This window comes from Pocillopora damicornis, chromosome 5, assembly GCF_964200805.1.
Source record: "Pocillopora damicornis chromosome 5, jaPocDami1.2, whole genome shotgun sequence".
Classification (NCBI taxonomy): domain Eukaryota; kingdom Metazoa; phylum Cnidaria; class Anthozoa; order Scleractinia; family Pocilloporidae; genus Pocillopora; species Pocillopora damicornis.
This window is the reverse complement of record NC_142674.1, coordinates 1,681,184-1,708,916: the sequence shown is the minus strand read 5'-3', so window position 1 is coordinate 1,708,916 and position 27,733 is coordinate 1,681,184. Positions and strand designations below refer to the sequence as shown.

Sequence of the window (27,733 nt, the reverse complement as noted above, 5' to 3'; positions counted from 1 at the left end):
TCTTCCTCTCTTCTTATATTTTTTCTTCTTTTTTATCCATTTGAGACCAAATTTTATCCTTTTTTGACGTATCACTAATATAGGTTACTCTTCGCAAAGACTGGAGAAGCACAGATCCGCAATTGGAAGCTGGAGCATCCGTCGAGATTAGAGTCACACCCAAAATCTCAGTGAAACTGCCAGCGTCTCCAAAATCGCGATCAAAATCAACCAAGTCATCCTTTTTTAGTTTTTTCGACGATTTAGGTGAGATCATTCAAACAATTCTTTCGTGCGGCCTACTTCTATCTAAATTTAACCAAAGTTCCTGATTTATTAGTTTAGGTAAAGTTTACATCAGGTAAGGTGCAGATAAGCGATAGTTGCATTCGAATTTTTGTTTTGCTTATTGGACGCAAAACGCTCTCGCCTAACATCAACTTAATCAATTTTTTTCTTGAGAATAATCGGCTCTCCAACTCTTTAGACCAATCACAAGGCGAACTAAAGCACAATCGATGCAATATCGGAATACCTTTGATTCCTATTTGGACATTGCTCTGTTTTCAATACTATGGTTACCTCAACCATACGTTATAGTCTTATAATGGGGTTTTATCATGACCATTGCAAATTCCTCAAATGTTATTGGTGCATTTGCAGCCTCATTTTTCACTAATCATTCTGTACAATTGTAATTGTATAGTGCAATCGGATAATTGGCTGTAATGGGACGCCCGTAAACGGACATTTAAAGCAGCGAATCATACGAGGTCCGCTCAGCTAAATCCACCAATCACAGAATTGATCGCAATAAGCAAAGCAACAGCAACTTATCCAAAAAAAAGGCTGGGAAATTTCCAAAATGGAAGAATTTTTAACTAAAGACATTATCTCCTCTGGAGAGATTTGCTCTGGGTGTAATTGTTGTTTTCGGAAATTTAAATGGTTATGATTAATTGGTAACAGGACTCCATGTCATCCAACCTTGTTTATCAATGGTATGATTACAGACCGAATTGGACTCCATTCGATCCTATTGTCATTATTAATAAAGATAATTTTGTTTCAGTTGAAGCTGCTTTTGAGTATGTGGACCTTTCCATGGCGGTATTTGTGAGGGTACCACTAGAAGCTGGTCTGGCCATACAGCTTCCTACGTCTCAATGCGGTGGGAACAAACCCGCTGAATTGGAAAGCTCCTACGGAATTTCCGGTGTAAATCTCGGTGTCTCGGTTGGATTTCTTGAAAAGCATTTGACACTTGAACTTCCTTTGGGATATCGTCAGAGTAAACGCTATTGGTAAAAAAATTCACGTTTTGTAGAAACAACTTGACTCCTGACATATAGAATAGTGACGCGAAGAAGTAACTGTCATACACTCACTTTTGTTAATGAAACTAACTACCTAAAATGCACGAGCACAAGGAGGCTATAAATGAGAAAAATGATATCCCATACCCTTGCAAATATAATGAAAATGCTAATGAACAAAGTAAGATCTTCCCTAACTAATAGAGGTAAAAGAAACATATATTCTAAAGAGAAAATCACTTCCCTCGTTCTTTTCGCATAATGAAATACATAAAAACGTGCATAGAAAATAGAAACAACAATAATGATAAAGTGAATTAAGAAAATTCTGTGTTACTTCTCAGCTTTAGGAAAGAAACCTAGACCCCTTGTTCTGCTCGTAAGTAAGAGAGCGCGAGAACGTAAATAGGTAGATACGCCAGTAGATAAGAAAACGGGCCTTATAAAGATAAGTGCACGGCGGACGTGACTTCCGTTTTTATTTAACTATTAAATCAATATTTTACTGTTCTTTCCTAGGGATTGTATATGTCCAGTTAAAAGTGAGAGAGTAAGTTATTATAACTATAACTTATATGAGTTATTGCTATCTTTTAAAATTTTACTTTTCAATTCTATTCCGCCTGCCTTTTTTTCCTTTGTAGTAAGCGTCCTTCGTGTAACGTTATTTTGTTAGTTTTAAATATAATTTGCATCTTCTTTGCAACAGTTATGTGTGGGATCTCCACCACCGCGACCGAGACCGCCCGAGAATAGAGATCCAAAACCTGGGAATGGCAATCCAACATCTGAGAATGGAAATCCAAAACCTGGGAATGGCAATCCAACACCTGGGAATGGAAATCCAACTCCTGGGAATGGAAATCCAACACCTGGGAATGGCAATCAATCACCGAAAAATAAGAATGGATATAAAGTACTTCCAAGTGGGTAAGAGTGCTGATTATTCTTTCACATAACGTGTTATAGCCCGTAGGAAGCCTGGGGCTTCAAGCGTGTAAATAACCTCCCGTTCCCAAATGCTGCTGTTTGCTTGGTCTTAAAGTGATTTTTAGCCTCATAAAGAAAAAAAAATGTGCTGAAATGATCATGTCACTACAAAAGAGATTGGTTGAAGCTTTGCTAGAGATATAATTAGTTGGAAGAATATTGCAGCAATAATACAACTGACTGGCCAACTGGCCGACCAGCCATTTGGCTGATAGGCTGAAGAAATGACGGATTAATTAACTGATTGATTGACTGATCAACTAGCTGGCTGACTGAATAACAGGGCCGGCAGCTGATTGACTTACTGACCATCGCTCTGACGAAGGGCTAACGCTCGAAACGTCAGCTTTTTTACCCTTTACGGTGGCTAATTTACGTTTTCAACCCAGTTGTTAACACTAAATTACCTGCTATACTCTCCCACCGACGCAGCACCACAGTTTCTTTAGAAACTTACCCCTTTATTCATTTGACTTACTGACCGACTGACCGACTGGCCGACGGATTAATTCATGGATTAATTATTGATTTACTTTCTCGAAAACAGAAAGACCGGAAAATTTCAATGTGGAAAAGGACCTATCTGTTCTGGGGAACGAACAGGCCCTGACTGCGATCAGCCACATAGAGGGCTTCTTCGGAGTATGTAACAGTAAATGGACCTGCAAACTATGAACCTAATTGCAGTAACGTTATTATGGAAAAAGCAAAAAGAAACAAAGAAAAACCAAATTCAAATCAATTGGCATATAGCGTAAGCATATGTCATCAGCATTACAATTTGATTATTGACAATAATTACTCAGCAGGGCCCAGTTGTTTCGAGGGGCGATTAGCGCTGACTCAGGCTATTTATTTATTTAATTAATTTTTTATTTTTCAATCCAGGTTTCTTTATTTCTTTTTTCAAAAGCCTGTAGGGAAAATTTTTCCATTCTTCTTAGAACATCCAATAATCAAATTGCAAGCAAAAAGATTTGAACTAAATTTCCCTTTGAAGAATGGCTGCCTTGCGTTTTGTCAATGTTTTCGAGGAGGTGATAAGCGCGATGAAAGAAAATTAAATTGCGAAGAGCACAAAACATGCTACTGAGTTTGGCGGAAGAATTTTTAAAAGAAGGATAGAGATCTCTTTTTTTTGGAATCACTTGAAATTTCTATGACAACTACATCTCAAATTCTCAAGAAGTTGGAAGAGCTTCTAAGTTGAAATTTTGAGAAAATTGTTCGGCCGACGTGCAAACGGCTACAGGGTATTTCTGTATGCTAGCTAATTCCTATTCGGCTTTTTTTCCTTTCCTTTTTTGCTTTTTCTTTATAGTCTTATTGCAAATAGATATGTGTTAAATAAGTTTGAATTCATGAAGCTAACATTGTGTCCAATATTGCTATTACTGATATGAAGATAATCGGTGGTGGTGAAGATAATTAGGAAACCAAGAGCTGCATTTGTTGTAGCTCTATAAATCAAAGTTTAATTTGATAATTCCATTTCGAACCCCGTAAGAGCGGGGAAAAACAGGAGCAAAGCAATTTTTCAAACTTTTTTCAGTTTTATAACCCTACAATAGGGGATTTCTTATTCCACCTTTATCTCATTTTCTGGCATTCAAACATTTTGTCTACAAAATACTTCCCGGCCGTTCTAAGCGTCTTACCGATTGCATAAGGTGTGCGCTAAAAACAAAAACAACACAGGCGAAACTACTAAAGCGTTTTTTCTGACCAATGCAACAAAAAACTCTGGTACACTTACAAGTTCCTTTCTTAAAAAGTTGAGCCTAAAAGCCGATAAAAGCAAGTTTTCGATCATTCAGCGCGGCCAGAGTAATACTCTGGCGTATTTTGCGCGTCCCTTTCCCCTAATCATGACAATGTGGCGAAGTAGTGAAATAACAAACGTATTTATGTATATTTTAGTACTCTCGAAATATATCACTGCAATGATCTTTCTTTTGGCAAAGTCCTGATAATTCGCTTTACAGACTGTTCAGGTAACGGAGATCCTATCATAGCCCCAAAGTGTGAAGCAGAGTGTAACTGTTCAGGAGGATGGGAGGGAGAATTTTGTGAGCGCTTAATTGCAAATGGTGGAGGTGACCCACATCTGGAAACATTAGATGGTAAGTAGAGAAGAAAAACAGATTCTACATTCACTCATTTTCGAGCGAGAGATAAAGAGAAATTTAAAAACTCTGAAGAGATCCAACAATTTGTCCAAACGATAGATTTCAGACAATCCTTTGTGTTTTCGTTTGTAAATGAAAGGTTTATTTCAGGGTTTGTGTAATGTTTATGACGGCAGTTTTGGTTTTTGCCTTCTTCGCCAGGTGTTAATTTTGACTTTTTTGGAATTGGAGAGTTCTGGGGTTGCAAGAGTGTTAAAAACGATTTTGGTCTTCAATTTCGTTTTTATTATTATGAGCGAGCTTCGCTTATTGGTGGAATTGCACTCAAAGCTGGGAGAAGTGTTGTTACGATTATGACGATCAAGACTGAAAGAGTTCAAGACTTGCCCATTACAAGGTTTGGTTTATGCTTCTTAATCAATAAACAAATTATTTCCATAATAGAGGCTATAGCCAGGGTGACTGGGATCTTCAAGTACTTACTTGTTCAGATACAACCTATTGCGATGTTGACTCACTAACCCTAATAAGGAGATGCAATTCACCTTGATTGAACCAGTATCATTCAAGAACTTTTTATGACTGACCCTGATTTCTCAACAGAATCGATGGAGTGGAAATGAATGCCACCAGTAATTTGTCAGAACCTATTGAAATAAGTAATGGCACAGTGTTATTGGATCATCAAAGACGTTTTTCTTTTGAGGCTGAGGAGAACAGCGTCGTTTTAATTTCACTTCAGTATGACGCAGGTAAGTCCTTAAAAGATATTTCAAGTAATTTCCTTTTTGCCCAAGTCATTCATAAGATCAGTAGGTATGAATACTAACCAGCTGGACTTTTATCCAGAAATAAACAATGCTTTTAGTTCCTCAAATTGCCCCAAATAGGAAATGGTCTTACGCGAATAAATTTCCAAGGGATGCTCTTCGTCCATCATGTTGGGCCATAATTGGAGGGTTTTCGTTAAGTATATCTGTTTGTTTTGTTTGCTTGTTTGTTGGTTTATCTGGCCTTCCACTGATGAGAGAAGGAAAACCTACGGTCCAACCCCGAGAAAAATCCTCCAAGCCAGTACAGGAACTTTATCACTTAACCCTTTAACTCTCAAGATCTCATTAGCAATTCTCCTTACTGTCTGCCAAACGATTCTCATTATGTTAGTTTAGAGAATTTGGTATCAGATCAATTAGTAATCCCATAGTTGATGTTTGCCTTTATTCTTATCACTTGTCTGCATGATAAAGAGAAATTCTGTTTTGGTCACTCACGGGAGTTAAAGGGTTGAAGAGTTCGACTTTAATGAGATGTCCAAGCTGAGAAGAAATGTCAGCAAATCAATCAATAGGACGCGGGTGAACTAGCCCGAGACGTTAACGAAATGAACTGAGAAGTTAACGAAGTGGTCGAGGGCGAAACGACGCTTAGGCGAAATGGTTAGTTATTGCTAGACGGTAAGTGACTCCGGTCTCGAATGTCGAAGGTCAGAGAAGAAAGCCCTCGTTACAGTAGTATTACAGCCTCGCCACATTTCGTTACGTCTAAGATATGACTTTTTTTACTTCTCTCAGGCGTAACAGTAACCATCGACGTTCGTCATAGTCGAGTTATGAAGAGACAATATTTGAATATTCTTTATTCACCAACTGCTGCTTACAAAGGTCACACTGAAGGACTGTGTGGCTTCATGGATAACAATGCCACTAACGATTTCATGGGAACCGACGGAACTCTTTATGATGACGCCGTTCAATTTGCCGAATCATGTAAGCAAAGCTTATCACAAAGTTTGATCTAGATGTTTCCCAAATATTTTTATTTGAAAAATTTATTGGCACTGAAAATTTTCTTAAAATACAACAAAATTTTAAGGTAAATACATATTAGTATCCTCGTCTTTTAGGTCTGTGCAGTAGGTCACAGACCAGAACGGAAAAATAAGTATCTTTAACTTACAGTACGCACTGAATAAACACGTTGTTAACAGGATATTCTTATCTTTATTGTGCGTTTGGTAGGTTAGAGAAGAATTGCTTGTCAAAGGGGACAGCCACAGAAAATTTTTGAGTGCTAGAAGCAAAATGAGTAATTTTGAAATCATTTCTTTAGTCGTTGGAAAATTCTAGCACGCACTTAAAAGAAAAAAAAAAGGATTAAAGTCCAATTTTTGAAACAAAGACATCAATCTAGGCGGGCCTAGTAACTGAGCGAAGTTGTAGAATGATGCAGGTGGACACCAAAACTTTAGAGAAATTGAAGAATAAGCTGAACGAGGATGTTTTAAATAACAGCAGCTGCGTTATCCGATGTAACCTTGCTCTGGTTTTTTAACTACGAAAAATGGGGTAGTCTTCGGCTGGCAAAATAAGACAATACCCTGATAATCTCTTTGTTTCCAGTATGATAAGCAATGTACATAATGACGAACTGTATCAACCTACATACCGATGAAACTGTTTCTTTCATTTAAAAGGGAGGATCACAGATTGTCACGATGGCTCAGGCACGAAGGACTCTTGGTCATGGAAGTCATCAAACTTCTATCACGATGACATAATGGACATAACGTACACAGATCCCACATACATACCTATGTATTCACTAGACGGAATTTCTCAGTCTCTACTACAGGTTAATAAACTCATGTGCAAAAATCAAAGCCATAACTTAGATCTGTTATGTGATTGGTCATTTAGCAACACCATCTGAGCAATAATAGGACTATGTTGCTGCATTGCTTTTATTTGGACAGTGTGATTGGTTAGTCTATACCTTATGCATGTGTTATTGGACAGAACGCTTCAATTCCTCATTTTTCACTTGAGTGATCACGGACCAAATTGGATTCCGCGCGGTTCATCTGTCATTATTGAAAAAGGGGAAACTCGACTGCAACATAAATAAAAAAAAAATAAATAAACCCTGCTTCTTTGAACAACCCTGTGGCATACAATCTGATCGCTGTTATGAAGAACGCACATAAAAATGCAAAACAAAACAAAAAAACAGAAATTAGAAACAAAACCATCACGTCTGGCCACGATTTAAAAAAAAATGTAGTGAGTCTCCTTTAGCTTGGTGTCCTTTTCTTTACCTTAATTGAGCATCCAGGCGCTTGTTTAAAGACTTAAGATGATTGAGATAAACTTCTTAATTTGAGATAGGATTTATTATGACTCTTTTCTGTTATTCATCTTCAACGTAGATTGCAACAAGTATGTGCCAATCTTTAAACATTTCTGATAACGATTTACAAAGCTGCATATTCGATGTCGCCATTACCAATGACACGACATTTACTGATCAGGAAACTTTTAAACGAGGTAAGCTTTATTAACGAGTTTTTGTAAAGATGATTTCCAAGTTCGTTTTTCTTTAAAGAGTAAAGGACATTTGGTGTTTCAATTTATATCAAAATGTTACTCGTTGCCATCCAAAAATACAAATATTAGATGAAAACTACTTTGAGGATATTGTCATTGATAAAAAGTTGTATTAAACATAACAACCTGAAAGTTTAAGAGTACGAAATAGGAAATTTTCAAAGTAACAGTATATAAAGGCTGGAGCGCTAACTTGTTGGCCTCAACATGCTTACGAGATCTGATTCTTTAAAGCTAATATTTCAAATGGCTTTTAATAATTCATTCAAGAAATTGGATTTCTCTGTTTAAGGCTGTCCAGACCAATGCTCAGGTAAAGGGAGATGTATCAATGGAACATGTAAATGTATCGAAGGTTGGACTGGGAAGAGTTGTGACAAAGGTATTGGTTATTTTCAGCTTGAATCCTAACAATAGGTGTTAAATAGACAAAGCGGACGCCTGGAACTCTCTGCTAGAATTCTTTAGTAAATTTTATTTCACTGTATTCTGTATAAGACATACTATTATACCCAATATAAAGGCTCGCTTAACTTTATTGTGCGTGTGTGTTTTCTGCTTCGTTTTTGTGTTGTTGAGAATTTTTCTGTTTTCGGAGCTTCTCAGCTAGTTCAATTTTCATTCTGAATTTTAACATAGCACAATTGGGTTTTTCAATGTTGCCATCTGGCATCTTCACAAAAAAACCGTACCTCTTCGACCCTAATGTTGTCATCGTAATTTTCTTTTCCTCAGGCTCTTGTCTGAACTGTTCAACCATCCATGGCGAGTGTGTTAAAGGATTTTGTGTCTGTGACCTGGGCTGGGAAGGACGAAGCTGTGAACTGGAAGGTTATGCCGTTCATGGTCATCTTCTAAATAAAATAGAGTATATTCATTTTGTTCGAAGATTTCCTTATATTGACACTAGGGAACTCTTTTAAGCTGCTAAATGGATGTTCTCAAAGACATTATGAATGAGCTTGTTTGAGATTGTTTGACCAGGCTGGATTTTCTCTTTTCCTCAGGAAAAGTTGATCTAATTTTGCAACTGGCATCGAGTTTGAAACGATTGAAAAAGAAAGAAGGGCGCTTGCTTCTAGAGGTCGAGATCTGATTTCATTTGCCGAAAGTAGTGCCCTTTGTGATGATTTTTCAACGACGCGCCTTTATATCACACCAAAATACTAACGTTTATAAATTATTGTGATCTACAGCCACTTGCTTTGGAGTTAACAACTGCACTAGCCCTGAACACGGCAGTTGTAAAACGACAGATGTTTGCCAGTGTAATCCCGGCTATATAGGTCAGTTACATGGATCTTCTTGTGGCTGTTTGTTGTTGATGTTATTATAAACGCAAGCTAAATTACTTAAAAAAAAAAAAGATCAATGGTAACCAGTGATATTGTAAGTTCTCGGTCAGCGGAGATCAACGAATGAGAAGGCGTGAAAAATCGATGGGGGTCTGCGGAGGAGTGTTTCATTTCAGTTGTTATAATCGTGAAAACCAAAAAGACTGAAGATGGATCGGTGGCAGCTTGCACCTTGGCCCGTGGTTGGTGGAGAGCGAAGGCGAACTATTAGTCACAGTGGACGAGCGGAGGGGATAATTAGGGCGTAATTTATTTTAGAGACTATAGTGTAGCAAGTTAAAAAGTAGACAGGTGATGGCTTTTTTTATAATCAGCCATAACAAGAAAAGATGAGATTGATCAATTATTCAATCAATGCACTTTTGCTTTTAATTGTTCTCAGCAGAAATCTTAATCTAAAGTTCGTACTTTACATAGCTGCCTTGTGCTTATAAAAATACTACCAGCCCGTTATATCGCCCGAAACACTTCTTGTTCTTAAAACAGGTACATTTCTCGTATTTCCAGGTACTAACTGCAGTATTGTTCCTACTTGTTACGATGTATCAAACTGTTCTGGCAATGGAATCTGTGTGGATTTCGATGTATGCAAATGTAATACGGGATGGACTGGAAACAATTGTGCTCGATACTCTTGCGAACTATTGAATTATTGTTCCGGTGAGCTATCTCGGGAAATCATATTCATAGTCTACGAAGAGATGTATTCTCGACTATCCTTCCTTCCCTCATTGCTTCTTTTTGTTTGTCCTTTATAACGTTCTCCTGGTCCTATGCTAGTATTAATGTTTTATTCTCCTTTCTCTCCCCCTTGCTGTTGATAAGAACACGGTAGCTGCGTGGCATTTGACAAATGCACCTGTGATTATGGCTGGACCGGAGTAAGCTGCGCCCTTCCTGACTGTGAAGCTGTTAATCAATGTTCAAATAAAGGAGAGTGCATTTCCAGCGACAAGTGTCGCTGCCTTCCGGGGTTTATTGGAGCGGATTGCGGTCAGATGGCGGACTGTAGTCATCTTGCAAACTGCAGTGGCCAAGGCGTTTGCGTTTCCACCGAGATGCTGAATGTGTCTTGTAGTTGCTATCTAGGTTTTACTGGAGAGAACTGCAGTCAGCCAACTTGCACAACCGTGAATAATTGTTCTGCCCATGGTGCGTGCGTGGAAGCCGAGTTCTGTAAATGTGACTTTGGATACATTGGAACTGACTGCAGTAACTTTTCTTGTGAGGCTGTCAACTATTGCTCCGGCAAGTGCATTGGTTTAAAATTGTTTTGTGAATAATCTTTTCCTAAGTCGCAACTCTTGTGGACACATCATACTAGCGAGGAGAACATTATTATTGTTAACAAAAAATGACATATCATTTCCCTTCCAGTGTCTGAGATAAATGGTTACAGAGAGTTTCAATGTCTTTAAGTGGTCGAAATTGTGGGATACTTTCATGTAGAGGTGCTTTACTCACAACGACCACAATCCTGTCTCTATGATAAAGATCTTGACGTTCTCCCCGACAACTTTCACTCCCGAATTATTTGTAGCTGTAGCTTCTATAACAAAGCGATACGGTAAGACAAGGCTGACAAACGATGTTTTTTTTTTTTGCTGCAGGAAATGGAAAATGTGTTGGTTACGACCTTTGTCTTTGCAATTCCTCCTGGTCGGGTCGCGCATGCAGTGTTCCTGATTGCAGTGCTGTAAAAAATTGTTCTGGCCAAGGAGATTGTATCCTACCCAACGTTTGTTCTTGTTATCCAGCTTTTGATGGCGAATACTGCGACCAGAAGGCAAAACCAAACATCAATTCTCCAAGATTTAACCAAACATTTCATAACGCAGCCATTATGGAAAATTCTCCTGTAGGAACAGTGATTTTACAAGTAAAAGCCACCGATACAGATTTAGGAAGAAACGGTCAGATATTTTATGCCATACTTGGTGATGATAACGTAGAAAGTATTCTTACCGTTGGTGGACAATCTGGAAAGGTTTACAGCGCAAAGAAGCTGGATTTTGAGGCGATTGAGATGAAATCATTCAATGTGACCGTGGTTGCTGCAGATAATGGATATCCACAGAAATCTGGAATCGCTACCGTACAGATAACAATAGTGGATGAAAATGACAATTGTCCAACCTTCATCGAGCCACCAGGAGATCTAAAACTAGAATTCCTTGCACTCATTCCCGGAGAAACCGTAACCAAAGTTTCTGCAACTGACTTGGATAGTGGAGTAAACAGCGACATAACTTATAGCCTATCCAAAAATGACGCGTTCTCTATTGATAACAAAACTGGTGTGGTTACTGTGGTGTCCAACTTGACAGAGAAAGTTCATCGTCTCATTGTTAGTGCAAGTGACAACGGGGACGTTTCTTGCATAACAGACATCAGTTTGACAGTTGAAATCGGCGTCTCCCCAACAACAAAGCCCCGCACTACACCTACCACTCCCTTCACGAACAGGAAACCTGAAACCTCCAGTACATCTACCTTTCCTGTGACCACGGCGTTCACAGGTCAGTTTGTTTCCATTTGTAGATGACGAGAACATTATCAAAGCGCTTTTATTGGCTGAATAGTTAAATGACAACCTCAAACCAAAGAAAATAATTGATCAATGTGGTTACAAGGGTGATGAACTAATATGGAGCGAAGATGAACAAACGACAATATTCATCCAATTAAAAATGAAAACCTTGAAAAATTTACGTTAAACTTTTCGTAATACACGAACCACGATTTAATCTCTTTAACAATAACTATTTTACATTTCAAGATGCACAAAACACGATTTGACCTCATTAACAAACAGAATTAACTATTTTACATTTATCACTGAAATTAAAGATGGGATCAACTCGCTTACCGATTCGATTTTGCAATTGAATTAGTACTGGAGAAACCTTCAAAAGATCGTGGAGAGATTGAAAAGAGTTAACGTAAACGTTATGTACATTTAAAGTGCAAACAAGTTACCAATTGTTATAACAAATTCAGAAAGTGTTTAACTATTTTAACATCATTTGTATTACAAAAAGGTAGTAACAATTCATTAATGAATAAAATAAACCGTGGTATGGAAACCCGCACCTCGCATGCTTGACGTAAACAGATCCGAATCCTTCATCAAGCGGATAAGTAAAAAGAATGAAGTAGCCGGAATTCATTCATTTCTTTGTCGTTCGAGTCCAAGTTTGAAAAATATTCTTTATTCTTTCTTTTTAGACGAAGGAGCGACCACTTCACATGTACCAACGGAGGCAGGCGCGGATCCCCAGGAAGGTCCAAATTATGCAATAATTGGTGGGTCTGCAGCTGGAGGAGTGCTGCTTCTTTTGATTGCAGTAGTGGTGATCAGAAAATGTCTTTGCAGAAACAGCACATCTTCAGAAACTACGGGGAGATGGAATGCTGGTATGGATTTTGAGATGTCTTGGAGGAAGTGAGAACATTTTATATCTGATGACAGATTTCAAAATGAAAGTTTGCATTGGAGAGAAAAAACCTGAGACAACTTCTTGGGTTACCTGTGGTCTCAGTCCTTTACTCGTATACACAGTAGTAAAGAGAAGCTTTTTTTTATACAAGCGGAGGTGATAGAATTAGTATCAATATCAGTCAGTGACAAACAAAACATAAGCGTTGCAACGTTAGTGGTATCAAGAGATTACAACTCTCACTTAAACCTAGTATATCGCTGTTATATAGTGATTATCAGTAGTAACGGAAGTAGCAGTGGTAATACCGGTAACAGTAGAAGTGATATGACTTTCATATATTCTTAACCGCCAATAGAAGTGATTGTAGCGATGTAAGAAGCAGTATGCTGTAGGAGTGGTGTTAACAGGGGCAGTAGCAGAAGGCCATCAACTAACCTAACTATACATCTATATCTCAGTTAGAGATGGTTACTGGTGACATATCTCTAGTTTTCCATATATCATAGGTGAATAATTTTAGGAACAAAGAGTAGACATATTAAGTTTAATTTTCTATCTGATTTTGAATGTGAGATAAGTTTGAATAAAAGCATGGATGGTTGCTAATTTCGTTGTACAGTAGTCGTTCAAAGTAAAACAAACTACAGGCAACTTACTTCCAGGGGTCTCCTGCCTTCCCATTAAGGGGTAAAGGCCTGTGTGTAAAGATAACTTTTGGGTGTCAGTTGGAGCTCAAGGGCGTTGTAAGGGCGTACTAATGAGGTCCTGGGTAGCCGGTGACTTCCTCCTTGCACTCCCTACTCCCTACATTGCTAGCACTGAAAATCTTACCCACTGATATCATCACAAGGTTTAGCACAAGAGAGACAAAGAGAACAATAGAACTAACACGATATTAAAGTACATCAGATCATAGTTGAATTCATTCATGTTTCAGCTTAGTTCCTATTATAAAGACCCTGAAAAACAGGGTATAATTAAGAACTAGACACAAAAGTTACAACATTGCCATACTGACAGAAAACCTTATGATCATAATATATCTTTTCACATAATCATGACATAATTAGTCTTTATAATAAAGCTCGGATATAACATGTACTGTCATTGGTTGAAAGAGCGTGCTCTATGAGAGTATAGAGCATAGAACTGAGCTAAAGCTGTCACGCCATCTGCCAAATCGTACTACGTCCGACCTTTTCCTGGACTTCTTTCTAGCTTTTCTTTCGTTAATAAAAGAGAAATTTCGGAACAAGCAAGCAAAGGTTTGCAAAAATGCCAGGCGCAGTAATTTACGTTACTGTAACGTGAGCAGAGACAAAAATCCTCAAAGATAAAACAAGATGGAAAGTCCGAGTTTTTTTAACGGTTTTCACGCTGAGTTAGATTGCGAGTTTACGTACGGTAATAAAAATCAAACACAGCTAACACTTGTATAGTATATAGAGTTTCGATTTCAACTAGAAAAAAACAGGAATTGTGAAAAATATAACCTGGCATAACTGTTAAAATTCATACTAATCATGACGGTGTCAAAGACTTAAGGTCTATCGCGGCTAGCTAATCATGGCGATCTTCGGTCATCGCAGTGGAGCAAGCCTCAGGAACTAAATCGACTACCCTTCGAGTGAAAAAATAAGAGCTTGTCCTGATTACCTTTCCGATGCGTTGAGTGGAAGGCCAGATCAGTCACTGCAACCGAGTTTTACGGCGCTGTCATTCCGAACGATCTGATTGTCTTGGTGAATTCGGCTGTTGTTCATTCATAATACACTCGCCTTGAACAGTTTGTTTTCTACTTGTAATGTGAAATAACTTGCGTATTTTTGTGAGCCACGATTGGGCCGAATTTCACTGAACATTTCACTTTTAGATCCTGTATTAGAAACTAAAAAACTTCAGGCAAAAGTGTTAAATTGGACATGCCGAGCTATTTTAGTTTGTAAACTATTGCAGAATATGAACTTTGATGGTTTGACATTTTTGACAGCTTTAGTCTTGTACAGCCAATCAGATTATTTGAACCATTCTAACAGGAATTCCGATTGCCTTATTGTAGCGTGCTTTATGAGAGTATAGAGCATGCTGACGACACTGTTGTTCGCTTTGGAAATAAGATTTGTTTTGAAAATTGAAAGTAATTCTTGGGGAATTTAACGGATTCTTTATTATAAAACAAATAGAGAAGCCTTGACTGTGCTCTGTTCTGTTGTAACGCACTTAGGAAGCGGCTAGAGCACTCAAGAAGTAGGGAGAAACACTCGACTACGTCTCGTGTTTCCCCCTACTTCTTGAGTGCTCTAGCCGCTTCCTAAGTGCGTTACAACAGAACAGAGCACAGTCAAGGCTTCTCTATTTGTTAAATGGTGCAATTAAGCCTGTCTATTTGAAAGTTGTTCTACTGTATTTATGACAAAACCATGAAATGTGCATGTTCTTTATGATATCTACATCATAACTTAAGTTGATAAAAAGGAGAAAATCTAGTGAAACTCTGCATGCGTTTAACAAGTTCGGTATTTTGGGAAAACAACCTTTTTATGATGTAACAAGAGTTTCCCATGATAAAACGACGCAAATGGAAGTAAAATTGCCAATAAGTACCGCTCCATGATTCAAAAGTAGCACAAAAATGAATTAAAGCGATTTTTTATCAGTTAATTAACCCTCTAACTCCCATTAGTGATTAACGTTGAACTTATCCATACGTACACTTATAATAAATAAAAAATGATAATAAGATTTAGGATAATGACAATGACTGGTGATGACATGGCAACAATATTGATAATGATGTAGTGACCATGATAATGGTAAAGATGATGATGATGATGATGATGATGTGAACAGTGGTAACAATAGCCATTATTTCGGAATAATTACCTGTGTGTATCGAACTCAACTCTTGTTTGTTCATTATTCTAGTAGTGAGCATGAGATTTCCCTGTGGTAAATGTATCAATCTGATTCATTTACCTTCAGTCGCTTATTTTGTTGCCACCATGTTTGTTGCTGTCTGTCTAATATAAAGATTTAGCCAAGTCTAAAAGCGGAGCTCTTGTTAGTTTATTTTCCAGCCCTTCATTCTAGTAAACCTATAATAAAATTCTTCAGCCTTGGCTGTTGAAGAGTTCTTTTAATGGGATGTAGGGACCACTCCGGGGGTTGGGGTGGAGAGGGGGCAAACATTGACGAGGTATGGAACCTGGGGACGATGTTCTGGCTTTCTGGCTGGAAACAATGGCGTCTTTTTGAGATTTTTTCTGTCATTTAATTCGGTAACCTCTGCTGTAACTGGATGTAATGTAAGAGTCTTTATGCCGATTGTCCATGATCTTTGCAACTTGAGCTACTGAAACACGAAATTAATCAAACATGTTTCTTACGCCGCGAACAATCGATTTAAGGAAGACATGCTAGAAATAGAATATCATAATAAAATTGATGACAAAGAGAGACTTAGGATTCAACCATGAAGACATTTGTAGAAAACTTGAGATAATACCTCGATTTCATTTCTACATCACAGAAATTAATTCCAAACATCAATCAAGTTTTCTCTTTAGTTTAAAAGTACAGAAAGTTGAAGCAGGTGAGTCTATATAACCTGACTTCCTTTGCTTGGAATTGTGTTATTATAGAATTTTGCTGTGTAAGCAACCACATTGTAACATGTAATATTATTTAGATTGCATTAAATAGTCTTGCCCAAGCTTTCAATAATGGATGGTGTTTCTTACCAATGCTCATACCCAACATAAACATTGACATAAGGAATTGGGCATAAGCTTAATGTGAGCACATAATGCACAAAGCAAGAATAGAAATAGAAATGGTAAACAGTTACAACTAATACAAAGTTGAAAGTTTGAAAGCTAAAAGATACGTATTAAAATCATCAAACCTTATGCATCTTGGCAAAATAGGGTAAATTACCACCACAAGTTCTCCCAACATTCATGCATACACAAAGACATTTTTGAGAAGAGAATATTTGAAAAGCTACTGTATTTATTGACAAAAATAAGTTAATACATTCCTCACAGTATGGCTTCCGTAAGGCACACTTCCCAGATCATGCGATCCTTGATATTGTCGAAACGTTACAGAACAATATGGATAAGCATTATTTCTCGTGTGGTGTTTTATTGACCTAAAAAAGGCTTTTGACACCGTCAATCACAAAATGCTATTTGATAAACTTAATTTTTATGGTTTTCGAGGGATTATCAACGAGTGGTTCCAGTCGCACTCAACAAATCGAACGCAAACAACTCAAATTGGATCGCACATATCAACTAAACTAATTTCTCCCTATGTTGTGTTATCACTAAAATAAGTAAGACCATAGGAATGATTGCTAAGCTGAGACACTTTGTTCTATCATCTGTACTCACAAATATTTATAAATCCTTAAGTTTACCTTATTTAACATATAGACTCGTTGCTTGGGGTAATGCGTCAAAAAAATATCTGAACAAAATTGTTGTTCTCCAAAAGCGAGTATTACGTCTAATCTACTTTGTTGATAGAAAAGAACATGCAATCCCCTTATTTGTAAATGCGAAAATTCTGCCTGTTACCTTCTTATATTATGAAGCTGTATGTAAATTAATGTTTGATGTTCATAACGACAGTGCACCTTCTAACATCACGAAACTTTTTACGAGAACTTCAAACGTCCATACATATAATACTCACTCATCAACGTCACAATTCTTCAGCGTTAAGTACTCTAGGCTTAAAAGGGAAAAAAAAAAAGCCTTTTCGAGTGTTAGTTTCAAAGTCTGGAATGAAATACCTAATGAATACAAAAATTTGTCAAAGAAATCCTTCAAAAAAGAAACAAAAAGAGCTCTTCTCAATATTCTAGAAACTGAAGATTCTTATATGGAGCCAGATGAGATAATGCTAAAATTCAAACACAGCAAAATTGAATCAAATTAAACCATTTCTACAATATTTTTCGTACACTTAGAAACGCTAGGACTTTTTTTTCTCCTTTACAATGAACATCTGCCATTTTCCTTTTTTTCTTTTTTTTTTGCGTATCTTTTTGTCTTGTTATATTTTATTTCTTCATTTCCGTTTTATTTTCATTGTAATTAAATTAAGTCAGTAGAAAATAAATAAATAAATAAAAATTGGCATTTGCTATCCGCGGGTCAAAGGAATATCTTGTAATATGTAAGAAAATGAAAAACAAAATAAATAAAAGTGTGATAAAAAAGAGTAAAAAGTGTGAAGAGAACTCTGGTCCACTTTTCGGTCCACAGTCAAGCTTCGTTAGTAAGATCGAAGAAAGATAAAATAAGAAGAAGAAGTAAGAAACGAAGAAAATAGAAACCAGCAAGTCTGGGTTTGGATAAAATTTGGCCACACATGTTGGCCAATTTACTGCTTAAAACTTGCATAAGATATAAATAATTTCTACGTTTCTACCATTTTTTATCAGCTAAGCTCTACCAAAGGTGAGAGAATATAAGTGATGAGGAGAAAAAGATGCCCATACCCAATACATATAAAATTTAACAAATGGAAAATTGTAAGGGGAGGATCCAACTGCTCTTGCTTGGTGTGTTAGATTCAGAGACAAGAAGGATGAATTCGCGAAACGTCGCACTATGTCATTATAATGATTCCTAAAGGCTCAGTAGTTTCCATCAAACTCGTGAATCTTATCCAAAGAACCCCCTATTGTCATTAAGTCGCCAGATAATCTTGTAATAGTCTTGTAACTGCTTCTCAATCAGTTTTGGATTTTACCCTGGCCCCTTAATATTTGCCCCTTAGTACTCCATACCATTCCTCGTAAACTCAATGACACTCAAAGAAAAGCCAAAAAAACAAAACAAGAACTCCTTTTTTTGGTTACAAATTAATTTATTTTACTCGTTTGGGATTTTTTTTATCCCTAAAGCCAAGATGCCCGCAACAGTTGCTTGATGATGGAAACCTCGTTGAAGACATCTTATCCGTACACTTGGTGACCTCGCAGTTTGGATCGCAGTCTATGTTCTGCCGGTTATCTATGCCATCAACCAGTTATTCTTGTTATGCTGAATAAATTTAAACACTGCTGTTGTATATTTGTGTGAATGTATTTGAATCCTCTTAAGCAAGAGAATAAAACAAGCCAAAGGTTTCGCAAAACTTAACCCTTTCCCTCCCCACCCTGAGCATTCATATTTTCCTCCAGTTTTCCTTACATTTCCCATGATACTGACAAGAATTCTTGAGAATAAGGAGCTTCTTAAATTGGTAATCATTTTCTTTTATATTCATAACCTTTACATTTGATTCAAGGGTGACACTATTAGGAGAAATTAGATGCCAGACGCTCTTGGGGGTGAGAGAGTTAACCTGCCCTCCTCTTACCAGAGGAGTAGTTTATTTAGGGAGTGACTTGGTTCGTAGTAGTTAAACTATCATGAGTAACTTGTTGCGGATAAGTTGGGGTATGCAAACCTCGAGACAGTTGAGATGTTAAAAAATAGAGACTTCGTAGGTATAGGACATGGCAGGAAAATTTGTTCTTTGTGGCAAATGAGAAAGAGCTCATGTCAATTCTATATCGTGTCATTTTGGCACTATAAATCATAAATTAACTTGTCAACTGAATTTGTCTCTAACCTGAGTAATATTTGTTGACATTGACCCACGAGAATAACTTGTTTGTGAGGAAGAAAAGAACCATTTTCTGTTGAAAAACTCTCTTTGGACCATTTAAAGTTCCATATTGCAAAATAAGAGATTTACTCCAACATTTACCAAAGGCATAGTTTACATTTTTATTTAGTAATGGCATTTTCCAGTCACAATTTCCTTCAGAAGACACAACTTACAGCTTGCCTGGCAAACAGAAAACAAGATTATATAGTCTTCAATTACTAAGCAACAATACATGAAAGGATGTCAAAATGCCAGGTATAATACTAAATACATCAAAAAGTTTGTGTTTAAATACTGTGAAGTTTTCTTCACCCATAGAGAGACAGTAGTAATTTTGAGAGGATCTCAAAAGGCTAACAGTTTAAAGGAGAACTACAGTGCACTGGGAAAGGTGAAAACACAAAGAAACTTTCCATGATAATTTTCTGTATATTCTTCTTAACCCCTAAACTCCTTGGATATCATTGTTAGTTCTCTCCTCTAACTGCTACACATTTCCTTGAAAACTTCTTTAATTTTTGGCTGAAATTGTAATTACATTGCCCTAGCAGAAGAGTTGAAAGTCTACAAAATGCTCACGGGAAAGTGAGTACTTCAAATGACCAACAATAACTTGAGATGGCAATGACATGATAAAAGTACAATATCCAATACGTTTGTGCTCTTCGACAGGCCTCTTGCATCCTTCACAGACAACATCATCTACATCGATCGAATGGCAGTTGTTGACGTCATATCACAAGGCCAATGGCCAAGTTACTTGCAACTGAAGAAATTCAAGTACAGTTGGACTCTGAGGTCCAGCACAGCTATACAGGCTGGAAATCTCACTAGTGGTATCACACATTTATCAAGATCAAGTTGCTAACAGCTTTAATATTTTAACTGAATGTGTAAGGAACTGTACTGACTTCAATCAGTTCTCTTAAATGATCCTTAAGCATTTGATGAAAAAGGTCAAAGAAAGATAGCCTTTCAGCTTGATGTAGTTTTTACTTTACATTGCTAAATAGGTATACTTATTTTACGTCTCCTATATTTGTAACTTTATTTCTAAGCAGATGTATTTCGTTTTGGTAGAAATAACTTATTTGAATTTTTTTAGCGGATATATTTTTAAGGAGATGTATTTTGCAGATGAAGAGCCACCTTGAGGAAATGCAGAATAAAGCCATTATTATAATAATAATTATTATTTTATTATATATATTATATATTATTATAATTATTATTATTCAATCATAAGACTCGAAGTCGTTTGTATAATCTTTCGCCTTTAGAAGATCACTTCCTTCCACACACCAGACAACAATTTTAAGACTTTGACGCTTCCATCTAAGTTACAGAGGGAAAAAGGACAAGAAAGGTTGTCTTAAACATGACAAGAAAGATTGTCTCAGGTAAGGTTGTTTCAAATACTCGACCCATTGTTGTTTTCCGACGTATTTTCCTGCTTCTCTTTCCTGGGGCGCGTTCCATTCGACCAAAAATTCCGGTTTGAATTACCGAAATGTTTGTATGTCGAATGGAGCGGTCAGCCAGGCCCATGTGCACTTTACTAACTCACGTGAAAAAACTCCACTGTTACAGTAATTCTAAGAACACGCCACGGCCGGAAAAGTAAACCTGAAAAAACCAACTGTTGGAAAATGGGGACCGTGTAACTCTAAGCTATGCTATGGTGTCGCCTTTGGGGTTATTGGGCAAAACTAACAAAATAAAGCCTAATAATATGAATATGAGCAGAAAACGAGATACTACATAAAATAGCTAAGAGAGATAGGGACCACTACGGATGGTAAAGAGATTAAGGCTAACAGAGTAAGTGAAAACTAAACTAAACAAAGCAAGTTGACGCGACGAGGCCGACCGTAGAATGACACGCATAACTAACCGCTCACTATTTCATACCCCCCAACCGCGGTCTCACGCGTGCTACACTAGAACCCAGTTCACCGCTCCGTGCCGGCAAAATAATAATTTATGTCAATTCCAATTTACACAAATTACATATTTTGCCTCCTCTACGCAACCAAACACACAAGACAACACTTGGAGGCATGGGCACGTCGGTCAGCCACGCCCATGCTAGATAATAAAAGAAAGGGCTTGAGCTCAGAGGGACAGCCAGGCCCATGCTAGATAGTAAAAGAAAGAGCTTGAGCTCAGAGGGACAGAGATTTAGAGACTTTAAGCCTGCTAGATAGCGAGTCTTTAACATAATTCTGAACTTCAGAAAAAGCCGGAAAAGGCGAAGACGAACATAACTAAGCTTCTTAAGAGACCATTTACGCAGACCCCTTACTCCAACTTATTTGCATGATTTCAAGTTTTGCAGGGATTTGAGTTTTCAGGGTCGGGGTTTTTGTTAGACCTAGAATCATCTCCCAACTGAGAACTGGTAATTTTTAATTGTCTGGGTAGGGGAGATGGGAGGGATTTGGCTGTGTCACAAGAACATTTACCTGATCCCCCACTAAGGCTGTGTAGTGTTCGAGTGATCTCCCCTTGTTGGCAGTCAAAATATAGTTCTCCCTTTATACTCTGTCGACTCTCCCTTTCCCCCTTACCCCCTTTTCCCCTTCCATCTGTTTGGCGATTAATAATGGGTGGTTTCCAGCCCGGTAATAATAGGTGTGATTAACTATATTTTTGCACCCGTTACTTAGAATGTTCTCATGTAGTCAGACTCAACAGGGGCAAAAGTGATATAGTATCTTTGTTTTGCAGCATGATTACTGTAGTGCATGATTACTGTAGTGCATGATTACTGTAGTGCATGATTACTGTATTTGTTGATCAATATGATTAAACTCTACGATGTTTTTGTTGCCCTGAAAATGGCTCTCTCGGCATGGGTTATTATTAACTTAAAATAGTTGACTGTTAACATTTGAAATTTGAAAGGGTGTCGAAAACGTGCAAAAGCTAGCGTACTCACGATTTATTTCTTGGTTCGATTTTGCTATTACACTCCAATTAACTCTCTCTCACAACTCTCACAAAAAAACACATCACGTCTCCTTGTAAGCACGTGGAACAGCACCATATATGGGGCGATAAGACACGTGCTGCATACATGCGGTTTGGTTATGTAATAGATAAACGAAATCACTTATGTTTAAGATTAATAAATGTAACGTACAGTTTCCAACACCCTCCCCCATATGACTTGGGAACAAGGCATATGTAAGTGGAACAGACTCCATAACACAACAAGAAATAAGCATAAAAAATAAAGTTTCTTTAGTAAACACATTCAAGTGTCTTGCTCGGCAATGTCCTGTATTCGCTGACGTGCTGCCACAGCTGCATCTCGTCGCGGTCGGAACTCCAATGCAGTTGGGGTTCAAAGGTGGGTCATTACAAGGCAGAGGGTTTCGATCGCAGGACAACTCCAATGGATAGAGATGTTGGATTGGGCGTTCCATGAATCCTCTGCCTGCTCTTAATTTCGCTGCCCTAACAACACCATCACGACCACTGAATAATTCTTCTACTACCCCCATGGGCCACTGATTTCGGTTTCGCTCTTCAGACTTAATGATAACAACATCTCCTACGGACAAGCTGTTAGGTTTGGTGTTGTGTTTAAGTTTATGCCTCTCTCTCAAAGCTCTAAGGTATTCTGTGGTCCAGCGACGCCACATTGTATCTTTGGTAGCTTTCAAGAATTTCGCACGTTTCCTCAAGTCACGGTCTTCGAGCCGATGTGGCTCGAACTCAGGTAAAATGTTAGCATTCAGAAACAGGAAGGAGTTGGGTGTTAGTGTAGGGAACTGCGGGTCATCCTCCACGTAACTAAGAGGTCGATGGTTAAGCGACACTTCGATGTCAAGGACTACTTCGCAGAGCTCGTCCCAGTCTAGCAGACCCTGACCCACAGACTTGTAGAATGAAGACTTAAATAAGCCAATAAGTCTTTCGAAGTGTCCTCCCCACCATGGTGCTCTACTCACGTTAAAGCGCCAAGTAATGGATTGGTCACTCAAAAATGAATGGAACTTCTCATCCTCCTTCACTTTCGTCAGCCACTTTGCCGCAGCTGTGAAGGTAGAACCGTTGTCCGAGTAGACAAGGGATGGTCGACCTCTCCTCGCGATCAGACGTTTAAAGCTCTTGATAAATTCGCTTGTTTCTAGGCTGGGAAGTACTTCCAGGAAGATTCCGCGGGTAAGACAACAGGAGTAGAGTACAACGTAGGCTTTCTTCTCTGGTTTGCTCTTGCCACTATACTTGACTGGTCCTGCGAAGTCCACCCCAATGACGTCAAATGGTGTGCTCCCTTCTGTACGTGACTTCGGTAGATCACCTGGCGGTGGGTCATGAAGGGGCTGAGCTTGGAACCTCTTGCATCCAAAACAGTGCTTCACTACTCTCTTAGCAAGCCGTCGAAGCCTTGGCACCCAGAATCTTTCTCGTACTTTAGCCATAGTCATGCTGACTCCCCCATGGAGAGTTACCCCGTGCGCTTGCTTCACTGTTTCCACTGTGAAAGAATTAGAATCTGGTAAGTAAATCGGATACTCACCCTGAATGCGTCCTCGGCATTCCAATACACCATCGGTGTTTAGTTGTAGATTCAGTTGTTCCTGGTCACTGGCAAACTTGACCGTCTTTGCCCCTTGGCTCTGCGCTCGCTTAATCCAGGACATTTCTTGTTGCTGAATTTCTTCCGTCGTAAGAGGTCCTATGATTCTCTTGGAAGGGTGACGAGAATTGTGATTGAACCGCAAGATCCATGCACAAATTCTCATGGCTTTACGCAAGCCGAACTTCTCGAGAACAGTGTCAAAGTCATTGTTTGCTTCAACACCGAGCGCAAAAAGTTCTCGTTGAACCTTCTTTTCTGCGTTGCTGTCATCCGTCGCCTTTGTCACAATATTAGCAGGCCACTGGGATCGGTCGGATAACCACGGTGGACCTTTCCACCATAGCTGTGCTTCATTCACACTGCCACCTCTGCTCCCCAGGTCAGCAGGGTTTTCGGATGTCGGTACATGTCTCCACTGCGTGTTCGGGTGGCTCTGGATCTTTTTAACCCGATTAGCCACGAATTGGCGGTACTCTCCGTCATCGTTCAGCCAGTGTAGGGCTACAGTGCTGTCGAGCCAGCACTGTATATCCTCCGTCATACTGAAGCCTTCTAGCGCAACCCGCACATTCGTAGACAAGTTGACTGCCATATGGCCTGCTACGAGCTCCAAACGAGGAATCGTCAGACTTTTCTTGGCAAGGCGGGATTTGGCGGCAATCAGACCCTGCGTCACGCCTGACGCCTGTGTAACCACAGCATAAACAGCAGCACACACACCGTGAATACTTGCATCACCAAATGCATGAAGTTTGATATTGTCGATCGGTTCCTGGTACTGAACAAGACTGCGAGGAAAGTACACATCGTCCGGTGCATTCTTCTCCCATTTTAGCCACCGTTTCGTAATCCCCTCGGGAAGTGGGATGTCCCAGCTCAACTTCATCTCACTGGCTTCTCGATAGATTTGTTTCCCTTCTAACATTACAGGCGACACGAGTCCTAACGGGTCATAAATCTTCGCTAAGTTGGCGAGGATGCCCCGCTTGGTCAATGTAGCAGGCTGAGATGGGAGTGAAACATGTAAAGTGTCATCCCCTTTGTCCCATTTGAGTCCCAGTAGTTTGCACTCTCCACGAGCTGATGATGCACCAAGCTGTTGTTTAGCAAACGAAGGCTCGTCATCGGTACAGTCGCTTTCTAGTTCTGACACGTTTGAGTGCCATTTATGCAAGGTGAACCTTGCACGATTAAAGATCTCTACTGCATAATGTTTGAGCTGTTGCGCACCTTCCCTAGTAGTATCTCCGGCAATCAAATCATCTACATACAGACTGTTCTTAATTTCTTGTACAGTCCCTGGGTACTCGGACTGCACATTTTCCAGGTGTTGTTGTATCACGGCATTGAGTAGGAAAGGAGAAGGAGCAAGACCAAACACCACTCTCGTAAACCTCAGCACTTCTAGTTCTCCGGTCGATTTGTCTTTAATCCAGTGGAACCTCAATGCGTCACGTTCAGCTTCCTTAACACGTATCTGCAGGAAGGCCTTGCGCACATCTCCGGCAACTGCAATGGGATGGAATCTGTTGCGGACAATAACATTCCACAGCTCATTCTGTAGTGGGGGGCCAGTGTGTAAACACTCATTCAAAGAAGGCGCACCGTCATACGCACGGGCCGAGGCGTCATATACCACTCGTAGCTTGGTTGATTCGGCATTCTCACGTATTACTGCTCGGTGGGGCATGTAGAATTCTTTGCCTGTTACCTTCGCTGGTGCTTTCTCAACCACACCTTCTTCTAACTGTTCCCGAATAATGTCGTCGTACTGGTCTAGCATATCAGTTCTCTTTAATTTCCGTAGAAGAGAGTTCACTCTGCGCACACTGCCCGCACAATTATTGGGCAACTCAGGACAGTTCCCTTTCCAGGGTAGTCCAGTTTCGTATCGGCCGTCTGGACTCCTAGCCAGTTGCTCCTTAAATTCTTCGTGGACGTCGCTCTGGAGAGTAGATAGTTTGTCCTCTAGTCCTAGGATATCTAGGGCGCAGAGTCGGTTGTGATCCACCGTAGAATTCACGGCAAGATACGCGTTGCCTAGATCTGTTCCGGGGGACATTACAGTCCACCCGAAACGTGTACGCTCTGCTACTGGATCTCCTTTACGTCCGACCCGTAAACGATCACTCGTCCGTATCTTGGCAAAGTCATTAGCGCCGATAATCACGTGCACAGGTAAGCGAGCCTTGGTATCACTATCGTCCATCTTAACACCTCTCAGGTGAGGGTGATTTTTTACGAGGTCGGAATACTTTGGGTTGTCTAAGGTCAACAGTTCCCTTTTTTCGATTTTCGTGACATTCACGTTTAGTGAGAAATCTCCAGTTACGGAATGCATGACAACTTCGTATACTTGCATAGTTCTGGTTTCAACGCCTGTAAGCATGGCGATTTGACGCAAACTCGTACTCTTCACTTTAGCTTTAAGTAACTCAATCGCAGTTGACGAAACATACGAATGGCTAGCGCCACTGTCCAAAAGAGCTCTGAATTTATATCCACCCATGTTTATGACTACTACGGGATGGATAACACTGGAATCGTCAATTAAATTTGCAGTCATACCTGGTTCTCGTCTCTCCTTCCTGTCACATATCGAAGTGTGGTGTTTTCCATCGCAAATTTTACAAGTATTTCTGCTCTTACAATCGTTGGCCCGGTGTTTGGCTCCGGTGCAATTGAAGCACAAGCGCTTATCGGCAAGTATTTTCTTCCTTTCTTCAATGCTTTGGACATTTTCACAGTTAATTGCTTTATGTTGTTCGCTACAACAATAAAGACACGCCCCTGGGCTCGCCCTCGACTGGTTTCCGGTTTCTTGTTGTTTGGTAAGAAAAGCTCTGGATTGATCTCGACGGAAATTTGAACTCTTTGATTTCGGTTCGTCTGAAATGGGATTATTAGTCGTCTACTTCTCCAACGCCTCTAAGAATGCTACAAAAGTCCATTCACACCATTTTTCATCTATCATAGCAAGTTCGTTCTTTATTACCTCAAGTTTGTCGAATGTAAATCGAACCGCGGCGTCCAATTTGGATAAGCTCTTCAATGTTCGCAATGACTCTACATTGAACAGTAGTACTTCGTAAAATTCATGTATCTTCTTTACGTTTCTCTCGCGCATGGTGAGTAGTTCCAAAATATTCCTAACGTAGGTTCCCACGACTTCACTCGCTTTCCCATATCTTCTTGTGAGTAAATCTTTAGCTTTTTGGTAACCTTCAGGCGTAAACGGAAGACCGTCGATGAGATTTCGCACCTTCATATTCACTAATTCTTTCAAGTAAGAGAACTTTGTGACTTCAGGGGCACTGGAATCATCAATTTCACTTTGGAACTGTCCCCAAAAACGCAGCCAATCTTGCGGCGTCCCGTCAAATTTTGTGATCACGAGCTTGGGCATTCTCACCACGTTGCTAGCCATTTGGCCGTGCATATTTTCCGGCGGTTCCGCTTGAGCTTGTTTGAGCTCCAACTTCTTCTTCTCAAATTCCAATTCCTCCGCATGTGCTCGATTAATAGCTTCTTGTTGTTGCATCATTTTCTCTTTCTCTAGTTCGACTTCTCTCTTGTGCTCATAGAGCACGGTTGCGTGTTTCAGATTGCGATCGATTTGCTCAATTCGTTCTTCCAGTTCGCGTATACAGGCGTCTCCTTCGTTAATGACTAGCTCGATTTCGTCGGCCCATTCTTGTACCGCTTCGTCGTCTTCGCCGTTCGTAAACTTTTGTTCCTCAATGGAATCCTTTAACTTCACTACCGTAGTCACTAGGGCTTCAACCGAAACTTTGTGTCTCTCAAAGGCTGTTCGGTCGTCTTTCTTTAAGACATCTCCTGTCTTCTTCAAGCGAAAATTCAACGTCTTCAAT

General features: G+C 39.3%; 2 protein-coding genes across 2 annotated transcripts in view; one reads left to right on the top strand and one right to left on the bottom strand.

Moving 5' to 3' along the window:
• LOC113686614 (uncharacterized) overlaps positions 1-13,201 on the top strand; it is a 44,689-nt gene extending 31,488 nt beyond the window's left edge. The window contains 18 exon segments of the mRNA XM_089207785.1: positions 84-246; positions 1,052-1,283; positions 1,815-1,845; positions 2,005-2,225; positions 2,833-2,927; positions 4,271-4,408; positions 4,616-4,811; positions 5,018-5,166; positions 5,986-6,180; positions 6,888-7,045; positions 7,620-7,737; positions 8,090-8,179; positions 8,533-8,628; positions 8,994-9,083; positions 9,660-9,812; positions 9,978-10,400; positions 10,763-11,671; positions 12,381-13,201. Of these exon segments, the coding sequence (XP_089063911.1) occupies positions 84-246; positions 1,052-1,283; positions 1,815-1,845; positions 2,005-2,225; positions 2,833-2,927; positions 4,271-4,408; positions 4,616-4,811; positions 5,018-5,166; positions 5,986-6,180; positions 6,888-7,045; positions 7,620-7,737; positions 8,090-8,179; positions 8,533-8,628; positions 8,994-9,083; positions 9,660-9,812; positions 9,978-10,400; positions 10,763-11,671; positions 12,381-12,601 (3,678 nt within the window). The 3' untranslated portion in view covers positions 12,602-13,201.
• Positions 13,202-20,938: 7,737 nt separating this feature from the next.
• LOC149044684 (uncharacterized) lies at positions 20,939-26,370 on the bottom strand. The gene is made up of 2 exons (XM_089207852.1): positions 22,413-26,370; positions 20,939-20,991 (listed from the first exon to the last, which is right to left on the bottom strand). Exons 1-2 carry the CDS (start codon positions 26,368-26,370, stop codon positions 20,939-20,941), a joined length of 4,011 nt encoding a protein of 1,336 aa, XP_089063978.1.
• Between the last annotated feature and the right edge of the window lie 1,363 nt (positions 26,371-27,733).